The following is a 14,842-nucleotide window of genomic DNA, read 5'->3' on the forward strand; positions in this document are numbered from 1 at the left end:
AGCTGAAAAGAGCCATTTTGAACGTAAAGTCTCCTTATGGTAATGACAATCTGTCACCTTGGAGAAAACCAAGGACTAATGTGCCAACAACAGCAACAGCAACAGAAAAATCAAAGTGATGTAGCCATGTGTTAAAATGTATTCAGTATCCAGAAATATAATGCTGTCATCTGACTCCGTGTAAATGTTTAAATCACAAAATTGTAAAAGGGTTTAACAACATGTCAATTTTTTTAAAAAAAGTTGCCAAATAAAGGGCTTGTTTTCATTTAAAAAAAATTATTAAGAGAAAATGAGAACACAACAACAAAAGAAAATGGAAATATAACAATAAAAGAAAATGGAAATATAACATTACTAAAATACTCATAATACAAATTCTTGAAAAGAAACTAAAGCCATGCTGCTAATTTAACTAAAATATCCGTAACAGTGAACCAAGCAATACTCTATTTTTCTAAAATCTGCATAATTATTACATCACTCCCTCTCTGCGATTTACACATTGGAGTGTTTTTTCCATCTCTGAAATTGTTACACTCCAGCAAGCATCAAGTTATTCCGTATTTTTGCCATTATTCTAACACGTCAACTTAATTAAAGCATACATTTCTTTAACCTTATCAAGCCAATTATTTAAATTGAGGAATTAAAGGGGGTTGTTTTCAGAAACGGCAATGGGGGTTATTAGCGGGCTGAAGGCATCCAATGATGTTATGGAAGGAGCTTGGTTTGGTTCATGTTTCAGATGTTCACTACTACTGTAGTGTCAGTGACTAGCAATGCAGTACACTCTATAATCAATACACATGGAGTGGAATAATAATACAAAGGACAGTTAGTGTATTTTCAGAGCCCAAATCATTTTTCACCCGGTTGGTTTAGTCAAGAGAAATTAATCATGGCTTGTCTTGTTGCTGAATTATAATTGAGCTTTAACCCAGGGAATATCTTAATCATAGCACCTTTCAAAATACAGCCCTGCAGCTTGACATATTTGAAGACTTGTCTCACCAAACACTATAGGAAGATAAAAAGCATTGCTGGTGAAACTCTGCAGCATGGCAGGGTGAGTTAGATAGGCTTGGTGTTATGAAGTAGATCAAAATATATAATTCAATGCAAACCTCTTCTTTGGCTAGAATAATTTCTGCAAGGATTTTGCTGAATGCCCCAGCTCAAAAATTCCTCAGGGAATTTTATCATATGTTTTGGATTCATTGCCAGCTGAGTGGGTGACGCTAGATATTTGGTTGACTATACCTGGGGAATAAGGAAATCCATGTAAATCACTAGGAGAATACTGCAGTGGTTTTTGTGTGGTGTCTGTCAAGATTAACAAGCATAACCTTCAAGCAGCATAGTAATTATATCTGAAAAATAATGAGAGAGAGACAACCCTAGAAGGTTTTGCTTATCTGTATAAACTGATATTCAACAGGGAGAGTATACTTAGATCTGGTTTCAATATTTACCAAGTGGCTCCTTTTTCCTGCTGGACAGCTCCCCAGCCTCCTTGGCAGTCTCTCCTAGCACCAGTGTTGGCGAAAACTGGGCCTGATTGAAGCCCATCTTTATAGTTCTGCTACAGTGTCCGGTGCTGCTGTTTTAAAGGCATTTATACTTTTGCTGTGTCCTGGAGAAGGGGTCCCCAAGACGGTGTCCGTGGGTTCCATGGAGCCCACAAACACCTTTCCTGGCACTTGCCAAGTGCTTTTAGAATATAGGCCGGACCAGGTGAGGCTTTTCCCAGCAAGGCTTCTGATTGAGCATTGGAGATTTGATTGTGGGAATGAAGGAAGGCTTTGGAGGCCATTTGGCGGCTGACTACAGCTCCTGAGGCCGCCATTTTGTTGCTGCAACCACCACAATGGCTCAGAATTCCAGTGGTGTGCACAGACGCCACAATGTTAGGGACTCTTGTCATAGTGGATGTTCAGCAAGCAAGCTTTCAAGAACAGCACTAAAGTGATGCTTCCACAGTCTCTGACTTTCAGAACTATTTCCCAAATCCAGTTTTATTGCTAAGCTCACCTATTATGCTTTTAAACGTGTGTGCGCGAGAAACATTGTTTTATGTTAATGAGATTTAAAATCAAAAACAGCACAGCCTCAGAGAATTGACATATACTTCTTCCATATGGGTTGGGAACAGCAGGGATTCTTGAGAAAGTAAAAGTTAAGGGGAAATGGTCAAAGTTTCTGCATTGCTAACGGAACACTTCAGTGGCATGTTCTGAATTCAGATGAACTCTTTTATCCCTTTCAGAACAGACAAAAGGGAAACCTCATGAATTGGATACATACCATGCTTGCTCAGGTTGCAGTAAGCTGGTTAACCAAATTCTCCTGAGCACCCTTCACTTTGCATCAGAAATTACTCTTTCCTGCTTCAATCAGGCCGTGTCTTTCAATTAGAGTCTGGGATTAGAAAAGTGAGCATACCACAAGACTTTAAAATAGCAGCTGCGCTTTGTTTTAAACAATTTCTCCTCATTCAGACAAATCTCATTTGCTACACACTGAATTCTGCGTCAGAGTTTTGAAAGGCACACAGATGAAAGATTATGAATTTGGGTGCTGTAGGTATCTTTGTTTTAAAGTGGGAGCAAAGGCCGAATGTTTGAAATGGGAACACACGAAGAGTACATGCTTAGTATGCCACAAGGGTTTAGTCCTTAGCATCGTCAATTTGGAAAAAAGGGGGAAGGTACTTGAGAGCCATTGCCAGCCAGATGAAGCCAAAGTGGACTAAATGAGCCAGATATCTGCCTCACTGTAAAGAAGTTTCATATATTAAAACCAAAAACAATACAATTCAAAATATTTTTCCTCTTTCTTTCTGTTCATTAATTATATTTGTATTCCCTGAAAGGGTCTGACACTTCAGCCATCAGAATAATTGTATTTATGACTACCTTGTCTGTTTGTTTGAATGTGCAGGACAGGAGAGAATTGGGAAAGACTCCCACTATGAGCAAGAGGGTAAAGTTCAGTTTGTGATCGATGCTGTTTATGCCATGGCTCATGCCCTCCATCAAATGAACAAAGATCTCTGCACTGATTTCTCCGGTGTCTGTCCGGAGATGGAACACGCAGGGGGCAAGAAGTTGCTGAAGTACATACGCAGTGTTAGCTTCAACGGTGAGTCCCTAATCATTTTTTACCCCAAAGAATTAGTTTGAGTTCATAACTGTTCAATTAATCCTGTACTAACCAAGAAATACATTTAATGCACAGTAAACCATGTTGCTTTCAATGAAACTTACTTCCAGTCATGCTCTCGAGTTGCTTGGCTTGAAACAAATGTGCTAACCCACACCTTATTTTGACCAGCTATTTAAGTAACAGGTTTGTTTGAAATAGGCGAGTGAGTGGTTTCATCCTCCCTCATTGGATGAACACTTTAAAAGATCAGGCCAGCGGACAATCATTCATCTTATGGGAAACATCATTATCTGAACCTACAATGCCGATCTTACCCTACAATGAAATGAACATCAGTTATTGTGCGGATTCTACAAATACATCCATTGATGGGTCCTGATTGGTGATATATCAGAAATGTATGTAGTAGTGTCTGGTTGTAAATGTTATATATTACTTTACTCAAATTACTTTACTTGTTGTGTCTTACGCAGTACACAATGTTATAAAACAACAACAACAACAATAACACAAGTTGAGTATCCCTTATCCAGAAATCCGATATCCAAAATATTCCAAAATCCAAAACTTTTTGAGTGCACACAAAGGGTAATAAAAGGCCAGATGCACCAGTGGCGGGTTCCCCACAATGCCTCAAATGCACAAAATTATTAAAAAATAGTGTATAAAATTACCTTCAGGCTATGTGTATAAGGTATATATAAAACATAAATGCATTTCGTGTTTATACTTGGGCCCCATCCCCAAGATATCTCATTATCTATATGCAAATATTCCAAAATATGGAAAGATCTGAAATATGGAACACTTCTGGTCCCAAGCATTTCGGATAAGGGATACTCAACCTGTAATAATGATATCTTACTTGATCAGTCTACCAAGCAACCTTTGATTACAGAAATGTCCAGAAAATAACCCCCACTAACCTTCTGTTCCCAAATAAAGCCTTGCTTGCCTACAGGGCTGGATTAAGACATGTTGAAGCTGTGTGCTGTGTTAATTTTAAGAGGTCCCATAGCATTATCTCCCTATATCTTCAATCTATATGCAGAACATATAATTAGGAAAGCTGGGTTAGATTTAGATGAAGGTGGAGTGAAAATTGGAGGGAAGAACATTAATAATTTGAGATATGATGACACTATATTATTGGCAGAAAATAGTGAAGATTTGAAACGACTACTGCTGAAACTTAAAAGAAAAAGTGCCAAAGCAGGACTACAGCTGAACATCAAGAAAACAAAAGTAATGACTACAGGAGAATTTGACTGTAATGACTACAGCTTTAAGGTTGACAATGAGGAAATTGAAATTGTTCAAGACTTTCTATTCCTTGGCTCCACCATCAACCAAAAGGGAGACTGCAGCCAAGAAATCAGAAGGAGATTGAGACTGGGAAGGCCAGCCATGAAGGAGATAGAAAAGATTTTGAAGTGTAAGGATGTGTCACTGGCCACCAAGACTAGATTAATTCATGCCATCGTATTCCCTATTACTATGTATGGGTGTGAAAGCTGGACAATGAAGAAAGCTGATAGGAAGAAAATAGATTCCTTTGAAATGTGGTGTTGGAGGAGAGTGTTACAGATACCCTGGACTGCCAAAAAAAAAAAAAAACCAAATCAGTGGGTTATAGATCAAATCAAGCCTGAACTGACCCTAGAAGCTAAAATGACTAAACTGAGGCTATTGTATTTTGGTCACGTCATGAGACGACAAGAGTCACTGGAAAAGACCGTCATGATAGGAAAAGTTGAGGGCAGCAGGAAAAGAGGAAGACCCAACAAGAGATTAATTGACTCAATAAAGGAAGCCACAGCCTTCAATTTGCAGGATCTGAGCAAGGCTGTCAAAGATAGGATCTTTTGGAGGACTTTCATTCATAGGGTCGCCATGAGTCGGAAGCGACTTGACAGCACTTAACACACACACACACACACATAGCATTACCATAAAAATAGTAATTTAGTAATTTTTAGTTGTTGTTTTTAATTCAGAGGCTTCTCATAGTCTCAGATCCTAAACTGTAGCTTGCTTAGCTTGTGTATAAATGCATGTCTGTCTGACTGGCATATCCTTTCACAAGCCTTTTCTGACTGTTGGCTGTAAAGGCTCATAAAGATAAAATGTGTTCTCTAAAGCAGCAGCATAATCTTTGATTATTATTTCAGGAGGGGCTGAGGTTCAGTAGAAGAACACATGCTTCATGTGCACAAGAAGTTATGTTTCTTTCTTTCTTTACTTTCTCCTCAAGGCCTTTCTCCTCAATGGGGACCACTCAATGTTATTACTTTATTAATATTTATTCTCTACTATTGTTGTTCACAATTTATATATATATATATATATATATATATATATATATATATATATATATATATATATATATATATATATATTTTTCTTTCTTTTCTTTTGATGAAATTGGATTTTCTGTTTTTCTTCTTCTTTTAATAAATTAAAATAAAATCTTTTTAAAAAGAATATACAGTACTAAGCTAGATGGACCAGTGGTCTGAAATTGTAAACGGTGGCTTCATATTTCAAACTTCAGGCCTTCCATACCCTTTAAATGTACTACAAAAGAATCAGACATGAGTCCCGGCATTCTCATGGTGTTACAAGGGCCCACAGCTCAGAGGTAGTGTATATACCTTTCATTCAATAGATCCCAGATTCAGTCCCTGTCCTTCCCAATTAAAAACAAAAAAACAAACTCTGGTGCCAAGGTCTGTTTATGACCTGAAGTATCCATTAGCACTAAACATTGAACTAGATAGACCAGAGGTCTAACTCCGTATAAGAAAGCTTCATATGTTCAAATAAATGTTTAGAAAGAAACCTCCATGAAATGTATCTGAATGTTTGGTATCCTACTGATTTTCAAGGTTTATAATGTGAATGAAGTCCATCTTGGTTCTGTTTTCCCTGATGTCAGCTACAAGGGGAGTGGGGGGGGGGATGTTCTGCATCTAAAATCTAGGATCTTGTATTCCTGTTATGTATGTGAGTTTATAAATGGATTTCCTTTTAACTATATATAGCGTATAACTATGTGTGTGTGAACTGCTGTCAAGTCACAGCCAACTTATGGAGATCGCACAGGGTTTTCAGGGCAAGAGATAAACAGAGGGGGGTTGTCATTGCTTGCCACTGCATATCAATGGTGGTGTCCCATCCACGTACTAACTAGTGTCGACCCTGCTTAGCTTCCAAGATCTGATGAGATTGGGCTAGCCTGGGCCATCCACATCAGGTTCATATATATAACTATAGTTGTAATTATATATACATAAAAATGTTACTTTGTGCAGCTTGGGGATTTCTCCCTACAGATAAAATGGTGTTTAGAGAGTAAGAGTTCAAGTGATCTTTTAGTAAGCAAAGTAGTGGCATTTGTTTTTTTAAATGTAAAGATGTTTCTATGTTGTTTCAGATTTTCATCAAAAGTGTAGTGGCTCTCCTTCACCTTGTCACAAAGATATATCTCAGCTAGTATCACTTGTTGAGGTCCTTGTTCTACTTTTCATAATGGGCTTCTTATCTGAATGGATTTTGTGAGATGGCTAAGAGACAAATACCTTACAAAATCTTAGAGCATCTCTCTTAGCCAGAACTGTTGGTGAATGGCAGCTGGAATTGTGTAACAAGTGAGAGTCTACAGATAATTTGTTTCTGACACTGGAGAATTAACATTTCGTAATGCTTCCAAACATGAAGGAAAAAAAATAATGATATTTTCTGACTTTCCCGATGTCTATAGGAAAACAAAATCCCTACCTGGAACCAAGGGCTAATCATATTGATTGGAAAAATTCATATATTTGAAAATATGATATGGCTTGATAATTTAAAATAATATTAAGAAGGAATAATTTCATTCAATCAAAACATTACCTAAGTAAATTCAGAGGAAGGGAATGTATGTTAGAAGATACAGCAGCATGTGAAGCAATTGTCTGATCACTCTGTCAGCCACCCAAGTACTTTTAACTGTGTGGTGAGACAAGGAAATGATGAATGGAAGATCAATGGACACTTGATGGACTAATCAGACAACTACATCATCATACAATCCTCTGTAATGGGTACAATTCAGCTGAGGTCATCACATATTACTTGCTGGACCACAGCTGTGATTTGATTTGACAAGTGATCGGTTGTTGTTCCATCATGAAATATTTTTTGAGGCTAATTTTTATTTTTAATATTTTCTCTAACTCAAAACTGTGACAATGGTGCTACTTGCCCTATACGATTGTCCAATTTGCAACAAAGGGAAATGGATTATTAATTTGTTTCAACCTCATTAATCTGTCTAGTGGTAAATACCAGCAGGTTGAAATCTCTCTTTATCTTCTGCATAAATAATTGTACAGAGTTCATGCCTAAAAAAAAAAAAAAAAAAAGAGAGGACATTTGCCATGCAATCCTAGTCATAGTTATGCCCTTCTAAGTCCATTAAGTTCATATCTGATTAGTTGATTGGAATAAAATTTGTAATGGAATGAAGTCTGAAATGGAAAGCTTTTGAGGCTCTGGATTCTAAAAATCATTTCCTGAGGAAATTCAATTAGGATCATATATGTAATAATCAGAGGGTCTTTTTTTTTTTTTTTTTTTTTTTTTTGCAGGCCTAGTGTTCCTCTAAAAGTGCAGCTCTCTATAGCCCTTAGAGCCATCCACAGAGATCTAGCTGGAGTAACTAAGAAAAGGACTGCATTTCTGTCTCGGTTCTAGCAAAGAACTTCCCTAGATATGACACAATATTATTCAGTTATTTTCTGAGTAGGTAACAGAATATGAGCAAGTTCTGAAATCTAAGGGAAGGAGAATGCAAGGACAAATTAAGAATCAGTCTCTTCTGTTGTCTTTCCTTCCCTGAAGCATGTTGATTAAGAGCATATTCTGGAGGAGGAAGCTATTTCTGGATGCTAGTCAAGATTCACTAAACCAGCACTGTCTTCAGATGGCAATATCTCTCTGAAGCAGATGGGATGTTTTCTTGGGAGGGGGAGGTGAAAATAATTACAAGTTCCATTCACAGCACCAGTTTTCACTGAGGAATTCTCTTGTGTGGCAGAAGGGAGCAGCCCCATATTTTCTGTCACACTTAGGACTAGACTGTGGCAGGTTTCTATTTTTAATTTCCTTTTCTGTCGCCAGACATGGGGGTCATGTCAATTAATCACAAACTGTTTTCTAAAGTGCCTATTTAAAATGCGGTAGTGACGGCAGGCTTTAGACTGTCGTAAGTTTAACCTAAGCTCTCTTTAGCCTCCATGAAACAAATAAAGCAATCAGTGTAAAGTGCTGGTCTTCTCTCTCTCTTCTTCTGCTTCACTTCCTTCCTTAGGCAGTGCTGGCACTCCAGTGATGTTCAATAAGAATGGGGATGCACCAGGACGTTATGACATCTTTCAGTTCCAAGCAACAAACACCAGCAGCCCGGGTTACCATTTGATTGGCCAGTGGACAGATGACCTGCAGCTTAATGTGAGTCCATTTTACTCTGTATTTCGTTGCCTTCATCACTAGATGGTAATGAGGGAAACTACCATTGGGCAAATATTTAATGCTCATATATGGAACATGCTTGGTCGATAAGGAGAGATGAATCCCAGTTATGTGAAAATCTATTATTGGATCTATTTGTTTTGCAAAGTTGGAATATGTACACATATTAAATAGATAGCAATCATGTGAAACTACATCAGTATTTAATACTGCTCAGGGTAGTCTCTTTGATGGTATAAATGTTCTTTGTTGACGCCTTCTGGTTTATAACCTCAGTATAAGCAAAAATCTTTCACATATGGCAAGTTCATCAGAGCCCCTATTGCATTTTGTTGATGATGATTTATATCATCCGCTATCTATTTTGCCTTAACTAGGGCCCCATTTACATGTGTGTACTGGTTTAGTTGGCACTATTGGTATTAGTCAAAAGTCCCATGAGGTTTGAGTCATGTCTGCAAACAACATGAACAATGCCATGCCTTTCAGAAGTCTGTTCCTTTCATTGTATGTAAGCATGCCAGAAGCTGAACCACATGGAGTGAAGTTTTTATATGTAGCAAGACTGGCGTGGGGACATCTATGGAGGTGGCATTAATCACAGTGGTAATGGTGCATGTAAGTAGAGTCTACTATTGAGATCCCATTTCGATGTTCTCTTGCTAGCATCCTTGCAGCAGCTCCTCTGTTCCCATACCACTCAATGAATCTCTGAAAGCCTCTGACATCATGGTTAACAACTATGTAGACGATATACACAAACCCTTTTAAGCGAATTCACTGAACACATTCTTAAATGTAAATGGAAACATATTGACTCGGGGCTAAATTGAATCGAGAGGGTGACCTTTCCTTGTTTATTGTGATTTATGTTGGAGTTATAAACTTTGTCACACAGTTCTTGTGCTGGGAATGTTGTAGAGCAACAGTACTCAGCCCAAAATATGAGGAAAGTGTTAGTGTAATAAACTACGGCTGCGATCCTATGCACACATTCCAGGTCAGGAGATTTCAGTGGGACTGAATTGGGACGGCATTGGATCAGACTGTCTTTATCACTGATTGATCACTTGACTTCAGCATGCCTTTCTCTGAATTTTAATGGTGGTTGGATGTGTTATACATCTTAGATAAACAGGCACCTTTGTGAAAATGTATTGTTCAGCAGTGAAATTCTGAGATCTAAAAAGTATGTACTTATAAACTGGATGTTGCACTAAGAACAGGAGAAACAATGTCAATCTTTCTTCAAAAATAATGCTGAAATAACATCTGTCTAGCCTGTGATATAAGGTTATTATTTAACATCTCTTTTTTTAAGCACTCTTTATATTTACTCCATGAGATAAATATATGATTGTTTATGTGCCACCTTCTCCCTGCTCCAAAATCAAAAATCTATCCAGCTGCTCACCCATTTTGCCGATGGTATAATGATTTGCATACCTGCCAAATTGCGCAAATCACACAGTAACATGAGTAGATGAAAAATGTAATATTATTGTATGAAACCCAATCTTAATGTTACCATACTGATATTGAAAGTACACAGGGAGGAACAGAAGGTAACAGAAAGGGGGGAGAGGAGGAAAAGGAGAAAGAGAGAGAGAGAGAGAGAGAGAGAGAGAGAGAGAGAGAGAGGGTAGGCAGAGTTCTGCAGATTTATTCTGCCAATATGTTGCTCTAATTGCCATTTTGGAATCCAAGGCAAAATGTTGCTTTGAGACATATGTGTTTCTTAATATAGAATCAGATAGATTGAGAAATGACTCTGTTGAGCAGCTTGCTCTCCCAGCACAAATTTGGGTGAATTGGGGATATGGAGCAGGTACGTTTTGTACAAACACAAGTAAATGGAAAACCAACAGCATACTACTGATATTATTATTATTATTATTATTATTATTATTGTTATTATTATTTCCATTTTATCCAAGAGGATATGTGCATTACAATGATTCAGCAGCAACTTTGTAATGTAATGAAACAATAGACTCTACCTTAGGTTTTAGTTACAGTTTGAATCATCTCATGTAATACCCCATATTGTGCATTGGATGAAAAGCATGGGTTTGTGACTCACAGGATCCCTGTTTGCTGGCCTGTGCTGGGGAAGGGCTGGGGAGGGTGCAGGGAGAGACAAGTCTTGCCCGGCTGGCCTCAGGCTTGGTGAGGGTGACAGGGGCTCGGCTGGGTCGGTCAGACGCAGCAGCGAATTGGCAGCCAGCTGGGAAGGCCCAACATTGCTGCAGCATTTTTCCCCCCAACAGGAACTTTCCCGCCAGGCCATTCTCCCTCCTGGCCCGCCCCTGAATTCAAATGGGCCAATCAGGTAGGGTTGCCAGGTCCCTCTCTGCCACTGGCAGGAGGTCTTTGGGGCAGAGCCTGAAGAGGGTAGGGCTTGGGGTGGGGAGGGCTTCAATGCCATAGAGTCCAATTGCCAAAGTGGCCATTTTCCCCAGGTGAACTGATCTTTATCAGCTGGAGATCAGTTGTAATAGCATGAGATCTCCAGCCACCACCTGGAGGATGGAAGAGATCCACAACAGCACTAACAACTATAATAATAAAGTAAGGATTTATAAAGTGAAAAAGGTGCAAAAAAGTGAATATATATACATGAATACAATAGTGTACAATAAGATACAAATTATCAAAGGAATCCAGCACAAATGGAAATTCAATTGAAGAATATAAGCATCCTGTAAGCCAGTCAAGTCAATGTATATTGTCCACAATATGTTGTTATTTCTTCTCTGTCTATAACAAGATGGACGGTAAACAGCGATGGCGAAGCCACAACGAGGAAATATCAGGACACATCGTCTAGATCAAAAGCACGTTTCGCACTTGGCTTCATCAGCTACATGTATCTAAGAGAATTCATAATAGTCAAGATAAATAAAGGCTCAAACAGGACCAAAGTCTTCCTTATGTAGGTCTCTCAAGGGATATCCCTTGAGAGGATGATGAAGCCAAGTGCGAAACGTGCTTTTGATCTGGACGACGTGTCCTGATATTTCCTCGTTGTGGCTTCGCCATCGCTGTTTACCATCCAGCTTGTTATAGACAGAGAAGAAATAACAACATATTGTGGACAATATACATTGACTTGCCTGGCTTACAGGATGTTTATATTCTTCAATTGAATTTCCATTTGTGCTGGATTCCTTTGATAATTTGTATCTTATTGTACCCTATTATATTCATGTATATATATTCACTTTTTTGCACCTTTTTCACTTTATAAATCCTTACTTTATTGCTATAGTTGTGAGTGTTGTTGTGAATCTCTTCCATTACCATTGCAGCACTGAGCCTCGTTTGTCTCCAGACCACCTGGAGGATGGCAACCCTACAGTCAGGCACAGGCTCATTGGGGCAGGCCCGGCTGGCAGTCTGCAGGCCTAAGCTTCCCTCTTGGTCCACCAGCCGTGTAGTATAGGAGCCGCCAACCGGGTACTATAGAGCCAGCTGCCTGGATATCTACTATTGGACTTGTGCACAGATCTGTCTCTTTCAGACTGTGTTCAGCATTTTGCAGGCCTTTGCTGGAGCAAGACAGCAATGGTTATAGGTGTTTGGGGGAGCTGGCCATGTGTATGTTCCTGCTTCCTCATCTATGGAAAGGCTGCTTAGGTAAGTGTATGAAATGTTTCTAAGCTTTACTTTAAGTGGACAGTACATTGCGTCCCCTTTTTATTCTCCTCGGCAGGCTCATTCTCAACATAATGCACTACAAGGTATGCCACCGTGTAGGCATCCAGCCAAACGATGGATGTTACTGGAGTGTAATTGTCTGAAACTCCTTTTTGCAGAAAGTGATGGTCAGGACTGTTTGGATTTTTCGCAGCTTGCAATACTGTGATTGTTTGGATGTCACAGGATGGGGGAATGTGCCCATCTCTTCCCATGGTGAGCAAGTGTAAAATACAAAGTGTAAAACATTGGCCTTATGCCCAGGTCGATGAGCAGAATTCGTATGTTCTCTAACACTGGAACTGAATCTAAAATTTTCAGCCTGTTGGGATCTTCTGTGTTTCTCTCCATCGGTGTTTTAATTCCATCAATATCACCACTGTGATCGAGACAACTCTTTCAGCTCAGTATTATTTCTGTAAAAAGATTCTTTCTGGTCTGCAGGTATTGATCCTCATTTTCACTATATTCTCAGAATAACTAAGAATGGTCTATAGCAGTTCAGGAAAGAGAAAAATGGATCCATTCCAAGTATTTGTTTCCTGCTGTTGTTGGATTTTTAAGCCCATCAAATGGATCAACTCCAGAATGAAAGTGACATTTGGTACCTTTGGCCTTATTTCTGTCCACATTGTAGTTCTTTATTCTCTTATATCTCAATCCATATGTACATATTTTCCATAATCTCTGACCATGTCACGTGTCTCCTAAAGGGCTATAAACTAAGTCCTGCTTCCTAATTTTCTTATTATTATATTTTTATCCCATCCTTCCTGACTAAAGCCAGGCTCAGGACAGCTAACAGCATAGCAATTAAACAATTAATAAACAATTAAAATAATAAATACCATATGAATAATTACACATAACTGTTCATCTTTTGCAGCATTTTAGAGGTGTCAACAAATTACTTGGGAAAAGTGGGTCAGTTAATTATAGGAATAGCAGTTAATCAATCAGTTCCTCTTAGTAACTGTTGGCCAAATGATACTTGGAATACAACTAATGAAGACAGCACTTTACTTTGACTGAATATCATAGTGAAGCAAATATAATATGTCTTTCTTTGAAACATTATCCCTTTCTAAGTCAATAGGCTTGGAAAGGTGCCCTTTGCTTAGGATGGCACTATGGTCCCAGCACTGGGTTAGGAAATACCTGAAGATTTTGTGGGTGGAACCTGAGAAGGTTAGGGTTTGGGGAGGGGAGGGACTTCAATGGGGTATAGTGGCATAGAGTCCACTATCGAAAGCAGCCATTTTCTCCAGCTGAAATGATCTCTGTCACCTGGAGATCAGTTGCAATAGAGGGAGATCGCCAGCCACCACCTGGAGGTTGGCAACCCTTGATGGCACTATTCGTCTAACTTAGCCTGAATGACAGCTCCTCAGCTCCATTTTACGAGCCTTAAAATCAATGATTTTTACACCATGCTCGGCCACATCTTTTTATTCCTCTTTCTCCCCTTTTGTTTGTGTCTTTGTGGCACATCCAACATGATGAAAGCAAGATTTAGATACTGCTAGTTCTTAAAACAAAATAGCGTAACTGATGGCTTAGTTGTCACTATCTCCCTTCAAGTGAAAAAAAAAAGGAAATCTAATAGGGATAGATGGTACTGGGAATGTCTGGTCTCTAGTAATTAATAATGACTGACATGATTTTAGGTAATGCCAGTGGAAAGAATGCAAAGCTTGACAAGTTACACTTGTGCCAGAACAGATATTTAAAATAGCTTTGTACTCATCTATGATGCAAATTGCATGTAGTTCAACACCTACTGTGTCTATTTGTGCTCAGACTAAACTATTTGAAGTGTCGTAAACATCTCGGTTAATTCGCAGGATACAACAAGCTACCTTTAGAAGGGTTCAGGGTAGGGTTGCCAGCTCTGGGTTGGGAAATACTTGGAGATTTTTGTGGCAGAGCCTGAGGAGGGTGGTGTTGGGAAGGGGAGGGACTTCTTTTTATTATAAACATTTAATCTTACAATAAAAGAAAAAGAGAAAAAAACATAGATATAACATTACTAAAAAAATCAAATACTAATGATACAAATTATTTAAAAAAAAACTAAAACAGTGCTACTAATGTAACTAAAATACCCATAGCACTTAATCAAGTAATACTCTATTTATCTAAAATCTGCATGATTATTATATCTCTACATCTCTACAATTTACACATTGGAGTGCTTGTTCCATCTTTGAAACTGTTGAATTCCAGCGAGCGTCCAGTTCTTCCATATTTTTATTGTTATTATAATACGCCTGAGGAGGGCAGGGTTTTGGGTGGGGAGGAACTTCAATGCCATAGAGTCCAATTGCCAAAGCAGCCGTTTTCTCCAGGGCACTGGATTTCCAGTGGCTGGAGATCAGTTGTAATATCAGGAGATCTCCAGCTAGTACCTGGAGGTTGGCAACCCTAGTCCAGGGGCTTCGACATGATCAGCAAATTC

General features: G+C 38.8%; 1 protein-coding gene across 2 annotated transcripts in view; it reads left to right on the top strand.

Moving 5' to 3' along the window:
- Positions 1 to 14,842, top strand: part of GRM7 (glutamate metabotropic receptor 7) — a 577,049-nt gene that overhangs the window by 395,144 nt on the left and 167,063 nt on the right. For both annotated transcript variants that reach the window (XM_056855460.1, XM_056855468.1), the window contains exons 6-7: positions 2,944 to 3,144; positions 8,525 to 8,664. In XM_056855460.1, coding sequence (XP_056711438.1) covers positions 2,944 to 3,144; positions 8,525 to 8,664 — 341 coding nt within the window. The remainder of the gene's footprint in view (positions 1 to 2,943; positions 3,145 to 8,524; positions 8,665 to 14,842) is intronic.

Source organism: Euleptes europaea, chromosome 1 (genome assembly GCF_029931775.1).
Source record: "Euleptes europaea isolate rEulEur1 chromosome 1, rEulEur1.hap1, whole genome shotgun sequence".
Lineage (NCBI taxonomy): Eukaryota > Metazoa > Chordata > Lepidosauria > Squamata > Sphaerodactylidae > Euleptes > Euleptes europaea.